General features: G+C 45.9%; 1 protein-coding gene across 1 annotated transcript in view; it reads left to right on the plus strand.

Annotated features, from left to right (window-relative positions):
- LOC147116020 (serotransferrin-B-like) overlaps nucleotides 1–24376 on the plus strand; it is a 56008-nt gene that overhangs the window by 11372 nt on the left and 20260 nt on the right. Inside the window, exons 3-4 of the mRNA XM_085990731.1 lie at nucleotides 9009–9167; nucleotides 23955–24108. Coding sequence (XP_085846857.1) covers nucleotides 9009–9167; nucleotides 23955–24108 — 313 coding nt within the window. The remainder of the gene's footprint in view (nucleotides 1–9008; nucleotides 9168–23954; nucleotides 24109–24376) is intronic.

Consider the following 24376-nt stretch of genomic DNA (forward strand, 5'->3'; position numbering starts at 1 on the left):
AAAGTTATTCTTGTGGTCTGTGTGCAGTGATTCATATTAACCATAACTGGAACACACAGACTTAACAGTAGGTAAAAACTGGGATGAGGTCCTGAAAGCTGAATATAGGGAGTTAGGAGGTAAATTTAAAAATAGGACCTCAAAGGTAGTAACCTCAGGATTGCTACCAGTGCCACATGCTAGTCAGAGTAGAAATAGAAGGATATTTCAGATGAATACGTGGCTAGAGGAATGGTGCCAGGGGGAGGGATTCAAGTTCCTGGGACATTGGAACCGGTTCTGGGGGAGGTGGGACCTGTTCAAACCGGACGGTTTGCACCTTGGCAGGGCTGGAACCGATGTCCTAGGGGGTGTGTTTGCTAGTGCTGTGGGGGAGGGTTTAAGCTAAGATGGCAGGGGGTTGGGAACCTGAGCAGGGGGACAGAGGAAAGGGAAACAAGGATAAAAGCAAAAGAAAGGAAGGAGAAAAACAAAAGTGGCAGTCAGAGAAATCAACAGTTTAAATCAAACATGGCCACAGTAAATAATAATTCTAATAGGTCTAAGAGCGTTAAAAAAATAAGCCTGGAGGCTTTGTGTCTTAATGCGAGGAGCATTCGCAATAAGGTGGATGAATTGGCTGCGCAAATAGAGGTAAACGAATATGATTTGGTTGGGATTACGGAAACATAAGAACATAAGAACATAAGAAATAGGAGCAGGAGTAGGCCAATCGGCCCCTCGAGCCTGCTCCGCCATTCAATAAGATCATGGCTGATCTGATCCTAACCGCCAATCCACTATCACAGAACCATCTCCTGAATCTAACAGAATTAGACACACGAAATAGGAGCAGGATCAGGCTACACGGCCCCTGGGCCCGCTCCGCTACCCACAGGGCCATGACCGATCCGAACCTAGACTCATGTCCAAATTCCTGCCCGCTCCCCGTAACCCTTAATTCCCTTTACTTCTAGGAAACTGTATATTTCTGTTTTAAATTTATGTAATGATGTAGCTTCTACAGCTTTTTGGGGCAGCATATTCCATGGACCTACCACCCTCTGAGTGAAGTAGTTCCTCCTCATCTCAGTTTTGAAAGAGCAGCCCCTTATTCTAAGACTATGCCCCCTAGTTCTAGTTTCACCCATCATCGGTAACATCCTCCCCGCATCCACCCGATCCAACCCCTTCACAATCTTATATGTTTCAATAAGATCGCCTCTCATTCTTCTGAACTCCAATGAGTAGAGTCCCAATCTACTCAACCTCTCCTCATATGTCCATCGCCTCATCCCCGGGATTAACCGAGTGAACCTTCTTTGTACTGACTCGAGAGCAAGTATGTCCTTTCTTAAGTATGGACACCAAAACTGTACGCAGTATTCCAGGTGTGGTCTCACCAATACCTTGTACAACTGAAGCAATACCTCCCTATTTTTATATTTAATCCCCCTAGCAATGAAAGCCAACATTCCATTGGCCTTCTTAATCACTTGCTGCACCTGCATACTAACCTTTTGGGCTAAAAATTCAGTTTGGGGCGCCAAGCTCGCCTGGGCGCCGGAATTACCGCTGCGTGTGGAGTCACTTGCGCCATCCGGATATTCAGTTTCTGTGCCCCAAATGGAAGCGAGCCGCTAAACGAGGCTTCCCGCGCCCCGCTTGGGGTGCTGAAACTGAATATCGGTGCGCTAAGGGCCGCAGCACCAAACACTGCGGCACGGCACGCTGCGGTACTGCAGGCCTTCCTCCCACTGTTAAGGGGGAGGTGCCTGCAACAGCGCGATTCCCGCTCGCGAGTGCCGGCAAATGAGCCCGGCACCAAGGAGAAGTGCCGGGCTCTCGGGAAACAGCCGGCAATGCCGCGGGGGGGGTGTGTGGGAGGCTGGGGACAGAGGTGCGGGCAGGCGGGCGCCGAAAAAGCGACCGGCCGCACCTCCACCTTAACTAGTGACACTACCGCCACAGGTAGGCCCCTGTGTACCGGTCGCTATTTGCGGCCGGCGCTGAGGAGGCGGGCGCGACCAAATATGGCCATCGGGGTGATAGCGGGGCACTGCGCACACCGATGACGTCATCGGTGGCGGCGCAGCGCTACAGGCTAACGCCGCCATTAGCGCCCCGCTAAATATCGCGGTAGGTGTGGCCAGTGGCGCAAAAGCCTGAGTGCCCTCTTTGGGCGCAAACTGGTGGCGCAGGCCACTGAATTTCTAGGCCTTTGAGTTTCGTGCACCAGGACTCCCAGATCCCTTTGTACTTCAGTACTTTCCAGTTTCTTGCCATTAAGATAATAACTTGCTCTACGATTTTTCCTGCCAAAGTGCATAACCTTCCACTTTCCAGTATTGTATTCCATCTGCCAAATCTCTGCCCACTTACTTAGCCTGTCTATGTCCCCTTGCAGGTTTTTTATGTCCTCCTCACTCACTACTTTCCCTCCCATCTTAGTATCATCTGCAAACTTTGATATGTTACACTCGGTCCCCTCCTCCAAATCGTTAATATAGATTGTAAAGAGTTGGGGACCCAGCACTGACCCCTGCGGAACACCACTAGTTACTGATTGCCAGTCTGAGAATGAACCATTTATCCCAACTCTCTGCCTTCTGTTAGATAGCCAATCCTCTATCCATGCCAGAATATTACCCCCAATCCCGTGATTTTTTATCTTAAGCAATAATCTTTTGTGTGGCACCTTGTCACATGCCTTTTGGAAGTCTAAATACACTACGTCCACTGGTTCCCCTTTATCCACCCTATATGTTACTTCCTCAAAGAACTCCAGCAAATTTGTCAAACATGACCGCCTCCTTCATAAAACCATGCTGACTTTGTCCTATTAAATTATGATTATCCAAATGTCCTGTTACTGTCTCCTTAATAATGGACTCCAAAATTTTACCTACCACAGATGTTAGGCTAACCGGTCTATAGTTTCCAGCCTTCAGTCTACTGCCCTTTTTAAATAAGGGTGTTACATTAGCAGTTTTCCAGTCTGCCGGGACCTTTGCCGAGTCCAGGGAGTTTTGGAAAATTATTACCAATGCATCCACAATCCCTACTGCCACTTCCCTCAAGACCCTAGGATGTAAGCCATCAGGTCCAGGTGATTTATCCGCCTTGAGTCCCATTATTTTACCGAGTACCACTTCCTTAGTGATTTTCATCGTGTTTAGCTCCTCCCCCCCTTTAGCCCCCTGTTTGTCCAGTGTTGGGATATTCTTAGTGTCTTCTACTGTAAAGACTGATACAAAATATTCATTCAGTGTTTTTGCCATCTCCATATTTCCCACCATTAATTTCCCGGTCTCATCCTCTAAGGGACCAACATTTACTTTAGCCACCCTTTTTCTTTTTATATAACTATAAAAACTCTTACTATCTGTTTTTATATTTTTTGCTAATTTACTTTAATAATCTATCTTCCCTTTCTTAATCAATCTTTTTGTTATTTTTTGCTGTCTTTTAAAGTTTTCCCAATCCTCTATCTTCCCACTAGATTTGGCTACCTTATATGCCCTTGTTTTTAGTCGAATACTATCCTTAATTTCTTTACTTAGCCACGGATGGCTGTCTTTTCTTTTACACCCTTTTCTTCTCAGTGGAATATATATTTTTTGGAAGTTGTAAAATAACTCCTTAAATGTACACCACTGATCATGTATCGTCTTACCCTTTAATCTATTTTCCCAATCCACTCTACTCAATTCCGCTCTCATACCTTCATAGTCTCCTTTATTCAAGCTTAGCATGCTTGTTTGAGATCCAACCTTCTCACCCTCTAATTGAATAAGGAATTCAACCATGTTATGGTCACTCATTCCAAGGGGATCCTTTACTAGGACATTTTTAATTAATCCAGTCTCGTTACACAGGACCAGATCTAAGGTTGCTTGCCCCCTGGTCGGTTCAGTTACATACTGCTCAAGAAACCCATCCCTAATACACTCAATGAACTCATCCTCAAGGCAGCCCTGCCCAATTTGATTTGTCCAATTAATATGATAGTTAAAATCCCCCATAATTATAGATGTTCCCTTATTACAAGCCTCAACTATTTCCTGATTGATACTCCGTCCAACAGAGTTGCCACTGTTCGGAGGCCTATAGACTACGCCCACTAGTGTTTTTTTCCCCTTATTATTCCTTACCTCCACCCAAACTGTTTCATTATCCTGATCTTTTGACCCAATATCATTTCTCTGTATTACAGTGATTCCTTCCTTTATTAACATAGCCAGCCCACCTCCCCTTCCTTCCTGCCTGTCCTTCCTGATCATTAAATAACCTGGTATGTTTAATTCCCAGGCATTGTCACCCTGCAGCCATGTTTCTGTAATGGCCACAAGATCATACCCATATGTAGTTATTTGTGCCATTAACTCATCTATTTTGTTACGAATGCTACGTGCATTCAGATAGAGAACTTTCAAAGATGTTTTGTGACACTTCGTTCCTGCTTTTGCCCTTTTTATTACTTTACCTTTTACTCCATACCTTCTGCCCCTTCCTGACACGCTCTGGTTTTCAATTTCACCACTGCTACCTAAGTCTATGACCTTCTCTGTTGTCATTTTTATTATTTGCTCTCTAGGAACCTCCCCCCCACTAGTTAGTTTAAAGCCCTTACTACAGCCCTCAAGGCTCAAGGATGGCCAAAGCTGGGAACTCAACATCCAGGGGTATTCGATATTCAGGAAAGATAGGCAAAAGGGAAAGGGAGGTGGGGTAGCATTACTGGTTAAAGAAGGGATTAACACAATTATAAGGAAGGATATTAGCTCTGATGATGTGGAATCTGTATGGGTAGAATTGAGAACTACCAAAGGGCAGAAAACGTTAGTGGAAGTGGTATATAGACCACCAAACAATAAAGCGGAGGTTGGGGATGGCATTAAAAGGGAAATTAAAGGAGTGTGCAATAAGGGCACAGCAGTCATCATGGGTGACTTTAATCTACATATAGCTTGGGCTAACCAAATGAGTAACAATACTGTGGAGGAGGAATTCTTGAAGTGTTTACGGGATGGTTTCCTGGACCAATATGTCGAGGAACCAACCAGAGGTCAGGCCATCTTAGACTGGGTATTATGTAATGAGAAAAGATTAATTAGCAATCTTGTTGTGCGAGGCCCCTTGGGTCGGAGCGATCATAATATGATCGAATTCTTCATTAAGATGGAGAATGAAGTAGTGGACTCGGAGACTAGGGTCCTAAATTTAAATAAAGGAAACTATGATGGTCTGAGGCGTGAGTTGGGTAGGATTGATTGGGGAATGTCACTCAAAGCGTTGACAGTGGATAGGCAATGGCAAACATTCAAAGACCGCATGGATGAACTACAGAAAATGTTCATCCCAGTTTGGCACAAAAATAAAACAAAAAAGGTGACTCAACTGTGGCTAACAAGGGAAATTAGGGATAGCATAAGATCCAAGGAGAGGACATATAAATTGGCCAGAAAAAGCAATAATCCTGAGGATTGGGAGCAATTTAGGATTCAACAAAGGAGGACAAAGGGATTAATTAAGAAGGGGAAAATAGAGTATGAGAGTAAGCTTGCAGGGAACATAAAAACTGACTGTAAAAGCTTTTATAGATATGTAAAGAGAAAAAGATTGGTGAAGTCAAGCGTAGGTCCCTTGCAGTCAGAATCAGGGGAATTTATAATGGGGAACAAAGAAATGGCAGACCAACTAAATACATATTTTGGTCAGTATCCCATAAACACTCCAGAAATCAGTATCTGTAGGGAAATGGTGTTCGGGAAATTGATGGGATTGAAGGCCGATAAATCCCCAGGGCCTGATAATCTACATCCTAGGGTACTTAAGGAAGTGGTCCTAGAAATAGTAGATGCATTGCTGGTCATCTTCCAATATTCGATGGAATCTGGAACAGTACCCATGGATTGGAGGGTAGCTAATGTTACCCCACTATTCAAAAAAGGTGGTAGAGAGAAAACGGGGAATTACAGACCAGTAAGCCTGACATCGGTAGTGGGGAAAATGCTAGAGTCCATTATAAAAGATGTAATTGCAGAGCACTTGGAAAACAGTGACAAGATTGGACAAAGTCAACATGGATTCACAAAAGGTAAATCGTGCTTGACTAATCTACTGGAATTTTTTGAGGATGTAACTGGTAAAATAGATAAGGGCAAACCAGTGGATGTGGTGTATCTGGACTTTCAGAAGGCCTTCGATAAGGTCCCGCATAAGAGATTAGCATGTATAGTTAAGGCACATGGGATTGGGGGCAAGGTATTGACTTGGGTAGAGAACTGGTTGGCAGACAGAAAGCAAAGAGCTGGAATAAACGGGTCCTTTTCCGAGTGGCAGGCAGTGACTAGTGGGGTACCGCAGGGATCGGTCCTTGGACCCCAGCTATTCACAATATATATTCATGATCTAGACAAGGGAACTAGATGTAATATCTCCAAATTTGCAGATGACACAAAGCTGGGTGGGCGAGTGTGCTGTGAGGAGGATGTCGAGAAACTCCAGGATAATTTGGACATGTTGGGTGATTGGGCAGAAACATGGCAGATGCAATATAACGTGGATAAATGTGAGGTTGTCCACTTTGGTGGCAAAAACAGGAAGGCAGATTATTATCTAAATGGCAATAGATTGGGAGAAGGGGAAGTGCAACGAGACCTGGGTGTCCTTGTGCACCAGTCGCTGAAGGTAAGCATGCAGGTGCAGCAGGCGATTAAGAAGGCAAATGGTATGTTGGCCTTCGTAGCGAGAGTGTTTGAGTACAGGAACAAGGATGTCTTGCTGCAGTTGTACAGGGCCTTGGTGAGACCACATCTTGAGTATTGTGTGCAGCTTTGGTTGCCTTATCTGAGGAAGGATGTTCTTGCCACAGAAGGAGTTCAGCGAAGATTCACCAGGCTGATACCTGGGATGGCAGGAATGACGTATGAGGAAAGATTGGGTCGATTGGGCTTGTACTCGCTAGAGTTTAGAAGAATGAGAGGTGATCTCATTGAAACTTATAAAATTCTGACAGGACTGGACAGACTAGATGTAGGAAGGATGTTCCCGATGGTCGGGGAGTCCAGAACCAGGGGACACAGTCTAAGGATAAAGGGTAGGCCATTTAGGACAGAAATGAGGAGGAATTTCTTCACCCAGAGAGTGGTGAACCTGTGGAATTCTCTACCACAGAAGGCAGTGGAGGCCAGTTCATTAAATATATTCAAGAAGGAGTTGGATATATTTCTTAAGGCTAAAGGGATCAAGGGGTATGGGGAGAAAGCAGGGACCGGGTAATGAATTTGGATGATCAGCCATGATCGCATCGAATGGCGGAGCAGGCTCGAGGGGCCGAATGGCCTACTCCTGCTCCTATCTTCTATGTTTCTATGTTTCTATGGTTGCCCTTAAAGGAGAAATCTAAAATCCCCCAAAATTGGAAGGAGCAAAGTAGAGAGCCTGATGGAGCCTGCAAGTCGATTTCTTGAAAAGCAATGGTTACTGGGTAACCTGCTGATCAACCAACAAATGCTGGAACAGCTGCATCAAACTCAGCAGCTAGAGGCAGCAAGTCAGACCAGTTCAAACTAAATTAAAAGAACCTAATGACTAGGAATTGTCTTCCCATAAAACGCCCATACTGCAAGCGTTACTCCGAAGCTAAATTATGATATTAAATTTGTGGGTTGGCATCGGAAATGAATTACCTTGAAAGGCTTGTAAAAACCCAAGTGGTTTAATTAATGTTCTTCAGGGAAGGGAACTGGCCACCCCTAGTTGGTCTGGCCTACATGTGTTAGATGAACCGAGTAGATTCATCCAAATTATATTGGTTCAGATGCCAGTGATAATTCAACTTGTTGGTTAATTAATAATGACGGAAAGTACAAGCAACTTATACATCTATACTTACAAGTAGGATATCCATGGGGGTTGTGAGGGCAACTAACCAATCCAGGCAAGTTCTCAGCATAGAATAACAAAGAATTACTGAAAGTCAGACTATTTATACAGCTAAATGGACAATGTAAGATAACTTGGCCTGAACCTATCGATTCAGAAATTATTTTCATATGATCTTTATGTGTTACATGCTACTACACCAGTAGATGGCAATGTCACGCTATTCTCACTGGAATGTGGGTGATTTCTTGTAGCTCACACAATTATGCAGGGTTATATACATCAAAACCATATCAGATTAGTAACAGATATGTTGAGGTGGACCTTGACTTTGTGCGATGGTGTAAAATGGGTGATAGCGAATCAGCAGCCGGTTTTATATCTCTATCCAGTTTTATCTCAATTGAAGCCAACGTAAGTAAAAATCAGGAGAGATGTAAAACCGGCTGCTGATTCACTATCACCCATTTTACACCATCGCACAAAGTCAAGATCTACCCCGCTGTCTCCCAATTGATGGACAATTAATGCAGCTTTTGTTCACGGCTGTTCCTGAGAAACAATTAAAAAACAAAATGGTCCATGCTGTACCTGACCTGGGAGTACCAAAAATAGACAAATTGTTCCAGGAACATAGAAACACAGGAGTAGGACATTCAACCCCTCGAGCCTATTCTGCCATTCTCTTCGGTCATAGCTGATCTGTATCTTAACGCCATTTACCCGCCTTCTGTAACACTTAACGCCCTTGCCTAACAAAAATCTGCCAATCTCAGTTTTGAAATTTTCAATTGACCTCCAGCCTCAACAGCTTTTTGGCAGAGAGAGTTCCAGATTTCTGTTACCCTTTGTGTGAAGAAGTGCTTCCCGACATCACCCCTAAACGGCCTAGCTCTAATTTTAAGATTATACCCCCCTGTTCTGGACTCCCCCCCACCAGAGGAAATAGTTCCTCTCTATCTACCCTATCAAATCATCTTAAACACCTCGATTAGATCACCCTTTAATCTTTAATACAAGCTTGCTCTATGCGACCTGTCCTCATAATTTAACCTTTATAGCCCTGTTCTGTTCTGTTCTGTTTCGCGACTTACCTTGAAGATCACAAAGAATGCTGACCACTGTTGTGTTTTGTCCAGATGTGTATATAGTGGCTGTCGTGAAGGATCAGACCCTGACCTGGGACAACCTGAAAGGCAAGAAGGTCTGTTACACAGCTGTTAACCGAACTGGTTGGAATATCCCAATGGGGCTGCTGATCACACAGGAGAAAATCAAAAACTGCACCCTTTATAGCTGTAAGTGGACGTCCCTCTGTTTGATTGGAGTAAATGGACAACATTTGCTTTGAGTGATGTTTAAATACCTTGGAACGAGGCAGCGGTCAGTCCGAACTCATTTTCCATGAATGTCCATTGAGCAGTGTTCTGACTGTTGCAGCTGTTGAAGGGGCTAATGGCCACCAGAGGGCAGAGCAGACCATTTCCTCCTCCCCTTCCCTCTCTTTCTTCAGCACCTCTGCCAGCCAAGCTGATCTCACCTTCCGTCAGGTAGGTAGACAGGCAAAGGTCGCAGATTATTCATTTCCTTTAGGTTTCTTTCCCTACGGTTGATTCACGTGATTGCGTGTTGTTTGAGCTGCTGCCGCAGCTCTGGTCTGTCTCACCACCAGTCAAACCCACTGCCAGCTCTTTCTCGAGGGGCTCGCTGCTCCACATTACCCAGGGGGAGTGTATAACGTGAAGATGGAAGGTTATTGGGGATATAGGGTTGATGTTAAAGATAGTGAGACCAATCATGGGACCATTCCAACAAATAGAACTCTTCTCTTCTTGGTCCTACACCTCACTCTCCGTCCCTTTCTCGCTTCAACCTTGACCCCCGCCTTGTACTTTCTCCTCTTACCCGTCTCCCGCTCCCCTTTTCCCAGCTTGTCCATTCCTTTTCCCCCGTTGCCTGTCCTTTTTTCCTCTTCTCACCTGTTGCCTCCTCCTTTGCCTCCCTCACTTCACCTCCACCGCCCTTCTCCTTCCCCTCTCCCTCTCTACTTCCTCCACCCATTTACCCTCTCTCCACCCATTCCATTCAGTACACACACCTGTTCCCATTCCATTCAGTACACACACCTGTTCCCATTCCATTCAGTACACACACCTGTTCCCATTCCATTCAGTACACACACCTGTTCCCATTCCATTCAGTACACACACCTGTTCCCATTCCATTCATTACACACACCTTTTCCCATTCCATTCAGTACACACACCTGTTCCCATTCCATTCAGTACACACACCTGTTCCCATTCCATTCAGTACACACACCTGTTCCCATTCCATTCAGTACACACACCTTTTCCCATTCCATTCAGTACACACACCTGTTCCCATTCCATTCAGTACACACACCTGTTCCCATTCCATTCAGTACACACACCTGTTCCCATTCCATTCAGTACACACACCTGTTCGCATTCCATTCAGTACACACACCTGTTCCCATTCCATTCAGTACACACACCTGTTCGCATTCCATTCAGTACACACACCTGTTCCCATTCCATTCAGTACACACACCTGTTCCCATTCCATTCAGTACACACACCTGTTCCCATTCCATTCAGTACACACACCTGTTCCCATTCCATTCAGTACACACACCTGTTCCCATTCCATTCAGTACACACACCTTTTCCCATTCCATTCAGTACACACACCTGTTCCCATTCCATTCAGTACACACACCTGTTCCCATTCCATTCAGTACACACACCTGTTCCCATTCCATTCAGTACACACACCTGTTCGCATTCCATTCAGTACACACACCTGTTCCCATTCCATTCAGTACACACACCTGTTCCCATTCCATTCAGTACACACACCTGTTCGCATTCCATTCAGTACACACACCTGTTCCCATTCCATTCAGTACACACACCTGTTCCCATTCCATTCAGTACACACACCTGTTCCCATTCCATTCAGTGCACACACCTGTTCCCATTCCATTCAGTACACACACCTGTTCCCATTCCATTCAGTACACACACCTGTTCCCATTCCATTCAGTACACACACCTGTTCCCATTCCATTCAGTACACACACCTTTTCCCATTCCATTTGTTAGATCCGTGTGTTAATGGAGACACGGAATGCAGGAGTTGATTTAAGAAGTGTTTACTGAACAAAGTCTGGAGGTGAACTAACTACACAAGATGCTACACAGGCTTATATACCCGAGTGGTCACTACTGGTACTACAGTATACAGGGGCTTCAAAAACATAGTTCCTCTTAAAGGTACATACACTACAATTCCTCCCCTTTTAGATAAATAGTACATAACATTTTAAGTAATCATTAAATAACATTTTTACAAGAACAATAATATACACATTTGCTGAAGTTAATCAATTACAAATTCAGTCTCTCTGGAGGCTTCCTGACTCGGTCCGGATAACGCCTCGGTGGTGTTGTAGGTTTCGGTGGTGTAGTAGGTTCTTTTGGCAAGGTCGATTCGGCTTCAATGCCAGTGTCGGGTTCATCTGGTTCCAGTATCACCGGATCGGAGGTAGATACTATGGGTATCTCTGCTTCATCACTAGGCGTATAGAGTTGTGGTGTAGGTTGTCCTTTTTCGGATGACTCTATGATCTGGTCAGCATGGCACCTTATTATGCTTTCTCCAATGTCCACAGTATACATCAGCGGCCCTAGTCATGTGCAAATAGTTCCAGGCTGCCATTTCTCGGTACGGTAGTCCCGGGCCAAAACTGGTTGACCTATCTGGAAGGTTCTAGTTGGCCTTTCATTCATGCTTTGAAATTGCCGGTTCTCTACGTCCCTTCTGACGTTTGGCTTGACCAAATCCAGCCGGCATCTTAGTCTCCTATTGAAAAACATCATGGCGGGGGTTTGGTTTGTAACCACATGTGTTTCATTCCTGTACGCAAACAAGAAGTTATCTACCTTATGTTGTAGATTTATGTCTTCATTACCCATGGCCTTTATGGCCTTCTTGAAGGTCTGGACGAACCTTTCAGCCAATCCATTGGTGGCGGGATGGTATGGGGCGGACGTGTCGTGCTTAACCCCATTGTTTTTTAAGAATTTCCTGAATTCTTCGGATACAAATTGCGGTCCATTATCAGAACAGATCTGTTCAGGCAGCCCATTCCTGGCGAATATGGTCCTTAATACTGTGATGGTTTTTTCCGTGGTGGTGGAGGACATCTTTATTACCTCCGGCCACTTGGAGTGTGCATCCACCGCGATTAAGAACATTGAGTCCATAAATGGACCGGCAAAGTCGATATGTACCCTTTGCCATGGAGATGAGGGCCACTCCCATGGATGTAGAGGGGCTTGTGGTGGGGCGTTTTGGACCTTCTGGCATCCTAGACAGCTCTTGGTCATTTCTTCGATGTCTCCATCAATACCTGGCCACCACACAAACGCTCTGGCTAAGCTCTTCATTTTCACTCCACCCAGATGCCCCTCATGAAGCTCCTTTAGCACTCTATCCTTGAGTTTGGGTGGAATCACCACTCTGGATCCACACATCAAGGTTCCTCGGCACACTGACAGCTGTTCTCTAATTTTGCGAGAATGCTGGCAACAGTGGTTCACCATGTGCTGGCCATCCCTTCACCATTAAATTGTAGACTCATGAGAGAGTCGGGTCATTTCGCGTTTCCTTTTCAATGGTAGAATTTGTCACCGGTAGACATTCCACTATGGTCGAGTGGAACATCTCCACTGGGTCCACTGTAGGCGCCTCTTCCACCGTTGGCAACGGTAGGCGCGATAACCCGTCAGCATTCCCATGCTGTTTTGTTCCTTTGTATTCTATGTCATATTGGTGTGCCCCTAGAAAAAGGGACCACCTCTGTAGCCTTTGCGCTGTCATAATGGGAATGCCCTTTTTAGGGTTGAATATGGAGACGAGGGGTTGATGGTCAGTCAACAAGGTAAATTTTTGTCCGTGTAGGTAATGGTTGAATTTCTTCACCCTCCACACCAGGCTGAGTGCCTCCCTGTCGATCTGGGCATAGTTACGCTCAGCTGAGTTCAATGAGTGTGATGCAAAAGCTATCGGCCGCTCCGAGCCATCAGGGAATCTATGCGATAATACTGCTCCCATGCCGTAAGGGGATGCATCGCACGCCAGTCTGATTGGCAGTGATGGGTTGTAATGAGCCAACACTTCCCTGGACGTGATCAAGCCTTTGCATTTATGGAAGGCACGTTTACAGTCTTCGCTCCATTTCCAAACTACTCCCGTTTGTAGCAGTGCGTTAAGAGGGTGCAGAACCGTCGACAGGTTTGGTAAAAATTTATGATAGTAATTTACTAATCCCAGGAACGACCTTAATTGTGAGACATTTTCAGGCGCTGGGGCCTTTACGACCGCTTCAATTATTTCAGGTGACTTATGCAACCCTTCTTCGTTAATGACATGGCCACAATATGATATTTGTTTCTGGAAAAATTCGCACTTGGGGCGATTTGCTCATAGGCCCCGTTCTCTCAGCCTCGTGAGCACCTGCTCCAAGTTGGCAAGGTGCTCGTTGTCGTTTTCTCCTGTTACAAGGATGTCGTCTAGGTAGCATTGAGTCCCCGGAATCCCTTGCAGGACTTGCTCCATAGCTCTTTGCCAGATAGCCGGAGCTGATGCCACTCCGAAAACCAGTCGATTGTACTGGTACAGGCCTTTGTGTGTGTTTATCGTGAGATACTTTTTAGAGGCCTCCTCAACCTCCATCTGTAGATATGCCTGTGCTAAGTCAATTTTGGTGAAAAGTTTCCCTCCGGATAGTGAGGCGAAAATATCTTCTATCCTCGGAAGAGGATACTGTACCGTGTGAAGAACCGGGTTTACAGTCACCTTGAAGTCCCCACAGATGCGAACTTTTCTCTGTTCTTCAGATTTATCATTATTCAACGTTTTCTTCATGACCGGGACGATGGGTGTTGCCCACTCGCTCCAATCTACCTTGGATAACACGCCTGCTTTTTCCAAATTCTCCAGCTCTGCCTCGACGGCTGGCCGAATTGCGTATGGCACTGGCCTTGCCTTAAAAAACTTGGGAATTGCCGCATCTTCCACTTTTATTGAGGCGGTGGCGCCTTTCAGGGTTCCTAGTTCCTGTTGAAACACTTCTTTGGCGTTAGCCAAGATGTCTTTTAATCGTCCAGGTATGACGTCATCATCGTTTTTTTTCTTACTGGTCACCGTCAGTGCCTGAATGGAGTGCCAGTCTAAACTTATCTTTCTGATCCATTCACGTCCCAACAACGGTGGACCACCATCTTGCAGAACGTATAAATACAACTTCTGTATTTCCTTGCCGTTGTATACAACAGGCACCCTTATTTTCCCTCTGGGGTATACTTTCTGCCCCGTATATGTCTTCAAGATAATGGATGTGTCTTTCAAAGGTATATGTGGAAATAGCCGCTCGTAATCCCATCGACTCATGACGGTCAGAGCTGATCCTGTATCTAGCTCCATTTTGACTGGGGACCCCGCTATCGTGAGGGTAACCCAAATGGTCTGGTAATCTTCTTTGGCAATTACATTATGTAATTTGAGACAGCTTAGTCTCTTGTTTCCGGAGTCGCTATCGCTCTTCTGGTCTTCGGAGCTACTGTCCGTCATCATTTGTACCTTTCTGTACTTTTCCTTATTGACCTTTTTACTGTCAGCGGATTTCTTTCCAGATCTGCAGACACGTGCAAGGTGTTCCATCTTTCCGCATTGCCTGCATGCTTTGTCCTTGAACCAGCAGTCCTTCTGGTCATGGGTGGATCTGCCGCAGCGATAACATCTCTCGAAACCCCGTGTCATTTCATGGGTGCCGAAGTCCTGTGGCTTTTGCTGTATCTCTGCAGCTCCTCTTGCTGCTGCTTTGTATGATACAGCCACACTGAAAGCCTTGTCCAGTGTCAAATCTTTCTCAGAAAGTAGTCTTTTCTGTGTTCCTTCGCTTAGGAGACCACAGATGAATTTGTCTCGTAGAGAATCTGCCAGTCCTGCCCCGAATTGGCAGTGCTTTGACAGCTTTCATAATTCAGTGAGGTAATCAGCGTTACTTTCATTCTTGTGCTGATTCCTCCTGAAGAATTTGAATCGTTCTGCTATCAGCAGCGGTGTTGGGTTTAAGTGCTCCTGTAAGGTATCAACAATCTCCTTAAAATTCTTGTCCATCGGTTTGGCTGGAGTGATCAAGTTTCGTAACAGCCCGTATGTCCTTGCGCCCATCAGATTTAGAAGTACCGATGCCTTTTTATCATCCGCTACTTCATTCGCCTTGCAATATACCTCCACTCTTTCCACATATGTGGTCCAATCTTCTATATCACTATCGAAAGCAGTAATATTGCCAGTCTTTGGCATCTTGAAAATCTAAAATGGCGCTTCCCGCGCTTTTCCTCCGTCCCCGATGGATCAAAATGGCGCCTCCCGCACATTTCTTTCTTCCCCGCCGAGTTAAGATGGCACCTCCCACGCTTTCCCGCTGCTGCCGCTGCTGCCAATGCTGTTCTCCGCGGTTCCCGTTGCGACCTGTAGCTTTTCGCGGTATTTCTATTTTTTTTTTAATATATCGCTTCAATAGTTTCTCCGTTACTTGGAGAACCGTTCCCGTCATGGAGCAGACCCTCTGGGACTTTCCCCTCCCTCTGCTCGGTCCGAACGCCGACCTGCTTTGCAGCACCGGCCGCGCCCTGAGTGCTCCACCCTCTCTCTCTCTTTGCTTCTGCTTCCCGACTCGCTGCCCGGCCCCGTTGCAGAGCCACCCGATCGAGCTCTAGCCCACCGCAGCCCAGGAAGGATCAGTGCACTACCTGCCACCAGCCCGTTTAACTGGTGAAACCACTGTTTTTTTTTCTTGCTTCTGGCTTCGACCTTCACCTGAGGAATCGACCTCCTTGAGGTGCTGCCGAATTGTAGGTAAGTTCGTTTCTAACTCGTCGCCACTGTTAGATCCGTGTGTTAATGGAGACACGGAATGCAGGAGTTGATTTAACAAGTGTTTACTGAACAAAGTCTGGAGGTGAACTAACTACACAAGACGCTACACAGGCTTATATACCCGAGTGGTCACTACTGGTACTACAGTATACAGGGGCTTCAAAAACATAGTTCCTCTTAAAGGTACATAAACTACACCATTCAGTACACACACCTGTTCCCATTCCATTCAGTACACACACCTGTTCCCATTCCATTCAGTACACATACCTGTTCCCATTCCATTCAGTACACACACATGTTCCCATTCCATTCAGTACACACACCTGTTCCCATTCCATTCAGTACACATGGCTGTTCCCATTCCATTCAGTACACACACCTGTTCCCATTACATTCAGTGCACACGACTGTTCCCCTTCCATTCAGTACACACACCTGTTCCCATTCCATTCAGTACACACACCTGTTCCCATTTCATTCAGTACACACACCTGTTCCCATTCCATTCAGTACACACGTCTGTTCCCATTCCATTCAGTACACACACCTCTTCCCATTCCATTCAGTACACACACCTGTTCCCATTCCATTCAGTACACACACCTGTTCCCATTCCATTCAGTACACACACCTGTTCCCATTCCATTCAGTACACACGACTGTTCCCATTCCATTCAGTACACACACCTGTTCCCATTCCATTCAGTACACACACCTGTTCTTATTCCATTCAGTACACACACCTGTTCCCATTCCATTCAGTACACACACCTGTTCCCATTCCATTCAGTACACACACCTGTTCCCATTCCATTCAGTACACACACCTGTTCCCATTCCATTCAGTACACACACCTGTTCCCATTCCATTCAGTACACACGCCTGTTCCCGTTCCATTCAGCACACATGTCTGTTCCCCTTCCATTCAGTACACACACCTGTTCCCATTCCATTCAGTACACACGCCTGTTCCTGTTCCATTCAGTACACACACCTGTTCCCATTCCATTCAGTACACACACATAATCGCATTCCATTCAGTACACACGCCTGTTCCCATTCCATTCAGTACACACACCTGTTCCCATTCCATTCAGCACACACACCTGTTCCCATTCCATTCAGTACACACACCTGTTCCCATTCCATTCAGTACACACACCTGTTCCCATTCCATTCAGTACGCACACCTGTTCCCATTCCATTCAGTACACACACCTGTTCCCATTCCATTCAGTACACACGCCTGTCCCCATTCCATTCAGTACACACGCCTGTTCCCATTCCATTCAGTACACACACCTGTTCCCATTCCATTCAGTACACACACCTGTTCCCATTCCATTCAGTACACACACCTGTTCCCATTCCATTCAGTACACACACCTTTTCCCATTCCATTCAGTACACACACCTGTTCCCATTCCATTCAGTACAAACAACTGTTCCCATTCCATTCAGTACACACACCTGTTCCCAATCCATTCAGTACACACGGCTGTTCCCATTCCATTCAGTACACACACCTGTTCCCATTCCATTCAGTACACACACCTTTCCCATTCCATTCAGTACACACACCTGTTCCCATTCCATTCAGTACACACACCTGTTCCCATTCCATTCAGTACACACACCTGTTCAAATTCCATTCAGTACACACACCTGTTCCCATTCCATTCAGTACACACACCTGTTCCCATTCCATTCAGTACACACACCTGTTCCCATTCCATTCAGTAAACACCTGTTCCCATTCCATTCAGTACACACACCTGTTCCCATTCCATTCAGTACACACACCTGTTCCCATTCCATTCATTACAGACCTGTTCCCATTCCATTCAGTACACACGCCTGTTCCCATTCCATTCAGTACACATGACTGTTCCTATTCCATTCAGTACACACACCTGTTCCCATTCCATTCAGTACACACACCTGTTCCCATTCCATTCAGTACACACACCTGTTCCCAATCCATTCGGTACACACGCCTGTTACCATTCCATTCGGTACACACGCCTGTTCCCATTCCATTCGGTACACACACCCGTTCCCATTCCATTCGGTACACACACCTGTTCCCATTCCATTCAGTACACACACCTGTTCCCATTCCATTCAGTACACACACCTGTTCCCTTTCCATTCAGTACACACAACTGTTCCCATTCCATTCAGTACACACACCTGTTCCCATTCCAATCAGTACACACACCTGTTCCCATTCCATTCAGTACACACACCTGTTCCGATTCCATTCAGTACACACACCTGTTCATTTTCCATTCAGTACACACACCTGTTCCCATTCCATTCAGTACACACACCTGTTCCCATTCCATTCAGTACACACACCTGTTCCCATCCCATTCAGTACACATGACAGTTCCCATTCCATTCAGTAAACACCTGTTCCCATTCCATTCAGTACGCACACCTGTTCCCATTCCATTCAGTACACACGCCTGTTCCCATTCCATTCAGTACACACACCTGTTCCCATTCCATTCAGTACACATGACTGTTCCCATTCCATTCAGTACACACACCTGTTCCCATTCCATTCAGTACACACACCTGTTCCCATTCCATTCAGTACACACACCTGTTCCCATTCCATTCAGTACACACACCTGTTCCCATTCCATTCAGTACACACACCTGTTCCCATTCCATTCAGGACACACACCTGTTCCCATTCCATTCAGTACACACACCTGTTCCCATTCCATTCAGTACATACACCTGTTCCCATTCCATTCAGTACACACACCTGTTCCCATTCCATTCAGTACACACACATGTTCCCATTCCATTCAGTACACACACCTGTTCCCATTCCATTCAGTACACACACCTGTTCCCATTCCATTCAGTACACACACCTGTTCCCATTCCATTCAGTGCACACACCTGTTCCCATTCCATTCAGTACACACACCTGTTCCCATTCCATTCAGTGCACACACCTGTTCCCATTCCATTCAGTACACACACCTGTTCCCAATCCATTCAGTACACACACCTGTTCGCATTCCATTCAGTACACACACCTGTTCCCATTCCATTCAGTACACACACCTGTTCCCAATCCATTCAGTACACACACCTGTTCCCATTCCATTCAGTACACACACCTGTTCCCATTCCATTCAGTACACACACCTGTTCCCATTCCATTCATTACACACCCCTGTTCCCATTCCATTCAGTACACGCGCCTGTTCCCATTCCATTCAGTACACGCGCCTGTTCCCATTCCATTCAGTACACACGACTGTTCCCATTCCATTCAGTACACACACCTGTTCCCATTCCATTCAGTACACACACCTGTTCCCATTCCATTCAGTACACACACCTGTTCCCATTCCATTCAGTACACACACCTGTTCCCATTCCATTCAGTACACACGCCTGTTCCCATTCCATTCAGTACACACACCTGTTCCCATTCCATTCAGTACACACACCTGTTCCCACTCCATTCAGTACACACGCCTGTTACCATTCCATTCGGTACACACGCCTGTTCCCATTCCATTCGGTACACACGCCTGTTCCCATTCCATTCGGTACACACACCTGTTCCCATTCCATTCAGTACACACACCTGTTCCCATTCCATTCAGTACACACACCTGTTCCCATTCCATTCAGTACACACACCTCTTCCCTTTCCATTCAGTACACACACCTGTTCTCCTTCCATTCAGTACACACAACTGTTCCCATTCCATTCAGTACACACACCTCTTCCCTTTCCATTCAGTACACACACCTGTTCTCATTCCATTCAGTACACACAACTGTTCCCATTCCATTCAGTACACACACCTGCTCCCATTCCATTCAGTACACAGACCTGTTCATTTTCCATTCAGTACACACACCTGTTCCCATTCCATTCAGTACACACACCTGTTCCCATTCCATTCAGTACACACACCTGTTCCCATTCCATTCAGTACACACACCTGTTCCCATTCCATTCAGTACACACACCTGTTCCCATTCCATTCAGTACACACACCTGTTCCCATTCCATTCAGTAAACACACCTGTTCCCATTCCATTCAGTCCACACAAATGTTCCCATTCCATTCAGTACACACACCTGTTCCCATTCCATTCAGTACACACGCCTGTTCCCATTCCATTCAGTACACACACCTGTTCCCATTCCATTCAGTACACATGCCTGTTCCCATTCCATTCAGTACACACACCTGTTCCCATTCCATTCAGTACACATGACTGTTCCCATTCCATTCAGTAAACACCTGTTCCCATTCCATTCAGTCCACATGACTGTTACCATTCCATTCAGTAAACACCTGTTCACATTCCATTCAGTACACACACCTGTTCCCATTCCATTCAGTACACACGCCTGTTCCCATTCCATTCAGTACACACACCTGTTCCCATTCCATTCAGTACACATGACTGTTCCCATTCCATTCAGTACACACGCCTGTCCCCATTCCATTCAGTACACACACCTGTTCCCATTCCATTCAGTACACACACCTGTTCCCATTCCATTCAGTACACACACCTGTTCCCATTCCATTCAGTACACACACCTGTTCCCATTCCATTCAGTACACACACCTGTTCAAATTCCATTCAGTACACACACCTGTTCCCATTCCATTCAGTACACACTCCTGTTCCCATTCCATTCAGTACACACGACTGTTCCCATTCCATTCAGTACACACACCTGTTCCCAATCCATTCAGTACACACACCTGTTCCCATTCCATTCAGTACACACACCTGTTCCCATTCCACTCAGTACACACTACTGTTCCTGATCCATTCAGTACACACACCTGTTCCCATTCCATTCAGTACACACACCTGTTCCCATTCCATTCAGTACACATGACTGTTCCCATTCCACTCAGTACACACACCTGTTCCCATTCCATTCAGTACACACACCTGTTCCCATTCCATTCAGTACACACACCTGTTCCCATTCCACTCAGTACACACACCTGTTCCCATTCCGTTCAGTACACACACCTGTTCCCATTCCGTTCAGTACACACACCTGTTCCCATTCCATTCAGTACACACACCTGTTCCCATTCCATTCAGTACACACGCCTGTTCCCATTCCATTCAGTACACACACCTGTTCCCATTCCATTCAGTACACACACCTGTTCCCTTTCCATTCAGTACACACACCTGTTCCCATTCCATTCAGTACACACTCCTGTTCCCATTCCATTCAGTACACACACCTGTTCCCATTCCATTCAGAACACACGCCTGTTCCCATTCCATTCAGTACACACACCTGTTCCCATTCCATTCAGTACACACGCCTGTTCCCATTCCATTCAGTACACACACCTGTTCCCACTCCATTCAGTACACACACCTGTTCCCATTCCAATCAGTACACACACCTGTTCCCATTCCATTCAGTACACACACCTGTTCCCATTCCATTCAGTACACACACCTGTTCCCATTCCATTCAGTACACACACCTGTTCCCATTCCATTCAGTACACGCACCTGTTCGCATTCCATTCAGAACACACACCTGTTCCCATTCCATTCAGTAAACACCTGTTCCCATTCCATTCAGTACACACACCTGTTCCCATTCCATTCAGTACACACACCTGTTCCCATTCCATTCAGTACACACACCTGTTCCCATTCCATTCAGTACACACACCTGTTCCCATTCCATTCAGTACATGCACCTGTTCCCATTCCATTCAGTACACACACCTGTTCCCATTCCATTCAGTAAACACCTGTTCCCATTCCATTCAGTACACACAGCTGTTCCCATTCCATTCAGTACATGCACCTGTTCCCATTCCATTCAGTACACACACCTGTTCCCATTCCATTCAGTAAACACCTGTTCCCATTCCATTCAGTAAACACCTGTTCCCATTCCATTCAGTACACACACCTGTTCCCATTCCATTCAGTACATGCACCTGTTCCCATTCCATTCAGTACACACACCTGTTCCCATTCCATTCAGTAAACACCTGTTCCCATTCCATTCAGTACACACACCTGTTCCCGTTCCATTCAGTACACACACCTGTTCCCATTCCATTCAGTACACACACCTGTTCCCATTCCATTCAGTACACACACCTGTTCCCATTCCATTCAGTACACACACCTGTTCCCATTCCATTCAGTACACACACCTGTTCCCATTCCATTCAGTACACACACCTGTTCCCATTCCATTCAGTACACACGTCTGTTCCCATTCCATTCAGTACACACACCTGTTCCCATTCCATTCAGTACACACGTCTGTTCCCATTCCATTCAGTAAACACCTGTTCCCATTCCATTCAGTACACACACCTGTTCCCATTCCATTCAGTACATGCACCTGTTCCCATTCCATTCAGTACACACACCTGTTCCCATTCCATTCAGTAAACACCTGTTCCCATTCCATTCAGTAAACACCTGTTCCCATTCCATTCAGTACACCCACCTGTTCCCATTCCATTCAGTAAACACCTGTTCCCATTCCATTCAGTACACACACCTGTTCCCATTCCATTCAGTACACACACCTGTTCCCATTCCATTCAGTACACACACCTGTTCCCATTCCATTCAGTACACACACCTGTTCCCATTCCATTCAGTACACACACCTGTTCCCATTCCATTCAGTACACACACCTGTTCCCATTCCATTCAGTACACACACCTGTTCCCATTCCATTCAGTACACACACCTGTTCCCATTCCATTCAGTACACACACCTGTTCCCATTCCATTCAGTACACACACCTGTTCCCATTCCATTCAGTACACACACCTGTTCCCATTCCATTCAGTACACACACCTGTTCCCATTCCATTCAGTACACACACCTGTTCCCATTCCATTCAGTACACACACCTGTTCCCATTCCATTCAGTACACACACCTGTTCCCATTCCATTCAGTACACACACCTGTTCCCATTCCATTCAGTAAACACCTGTTCCCATTCCATTCAGTAAACACCTGTTCCCATTCCATTCAGTAAACACCTGTTCCCATTCCATTCAGTACACACACCTGTTCCCATTCCATTCAGTAAACACCTGTTCCCATTCCATTCAGTACACACACCTGTTCCCATTCCATTCAGTACACACACCTGTTCCCATTCCATTCAGTACACACACCTGTTCCCATTCCATTCAGTACACACACCTGTTCCCATTCCATTCAGTACACACACCTGTTCCCATTCCATTCAGTACACACACCTGTTCCCATTCCATTCAGTACACACACCTGTTCCCATTCCATTCAGTACACACACCTGTTCCCATTCCATTCAGTACACACACCTGTTCCCATTCCATTCAGTACACACACCTGTTCCCATTCCATTCAGTACACACACCTGTTCCCATTCCATTCAGTACACACACCTGTTCCCATTCCATTCAGTACACACACCTGTTCCCATTCCATTCAGTACACACACCTGTTCCCATTCCATTCAGTACACACACCTGCTCCCATTCCATTCAGTACATGCACCTGTTCCCATTCCATTGAGTACACACACCTGTTCCCATTCCATTCAGTACACACACCTGTTCCCATTCCATTCAGTACACACACCTGTTCCCATTCCATTCAGTACACACACCTGTTCCCATTCCATTCAGTACATGCACCTGTTCCCATTCCATTCAGTACATGCACCTGTTCCCATTCCATTCAGTACACACACCTGTTCCCATTCCATTCAGTACACACACCTGTTCCCATTCCATTCAGTACACACACCTGTTCCCATTCCATTCAGTACATGCACCTGTTCCCATTCCATTCAGTACACACACCTGTTCCCATTCCATTCAGTATACACACCTGTTCCCATTCCATTCAGTACACACACCTGCTCCCATTCCATTCAGTACATGCACCTGTTCCCATTCCATTGAGTACACACACCTGTTCCCATTCCATTCAGTACACAGGCCTGTTTCCGGTCCTGTCATGAATAACAAATGTGCCAAACTTTTGTTGCTGCTGCTGAAAACTGAACATAATTTCTATTTTATTTTTGAATGAAGCAACGTATTTCGGCGAAAGCTGTGCCCCAGGGGCAGATCCTGGCTCCAAACTGTGCTCTCTATGTATTGGCCAGGATAGTTCATCCGAACCCGGAAAAGACAAGTGTGCCTTTAACTACAATGAGCGATACTTCGGATACAGCGGAGCCTTCAGGTACACAGCTTGCTTCTGAGCGTTGGCGTGCAGCTGGGATCCAGTCAGGTTACACTGAAAGATATTTTATTCCAAGGGTGCTCGCTGCTTAACTGCTGGCTTTGATGGTAGTGAATCAAATTCCCCTAACACACATCTGTTCTCAGCATGAAGCTGCTCTTAATTCAGCATGTAATTGGCAGCGACATTCAGAGACTGCAGGATGGCCTGTCACGGAAAAGGGTCACACTGGCGCATTAGGACATGCTCCTTGTGGCTGAGGCTCAGG

This window comes from Somniosus microcephalus, chromosome 6 (assembly GCF_052327205.1).
Source record: "Somniosus microcephalus isolate GS21.2 chromosome 6, FLI_Smic_1.0, whole genome shotgun sequence".
Taxonomy (NCBI): Eukaryota; Metazoa; Chordata; class Chondrichthyes; order Squaliformes; family Somniosidae; genus Somniosus; species Somniosus microcephalus.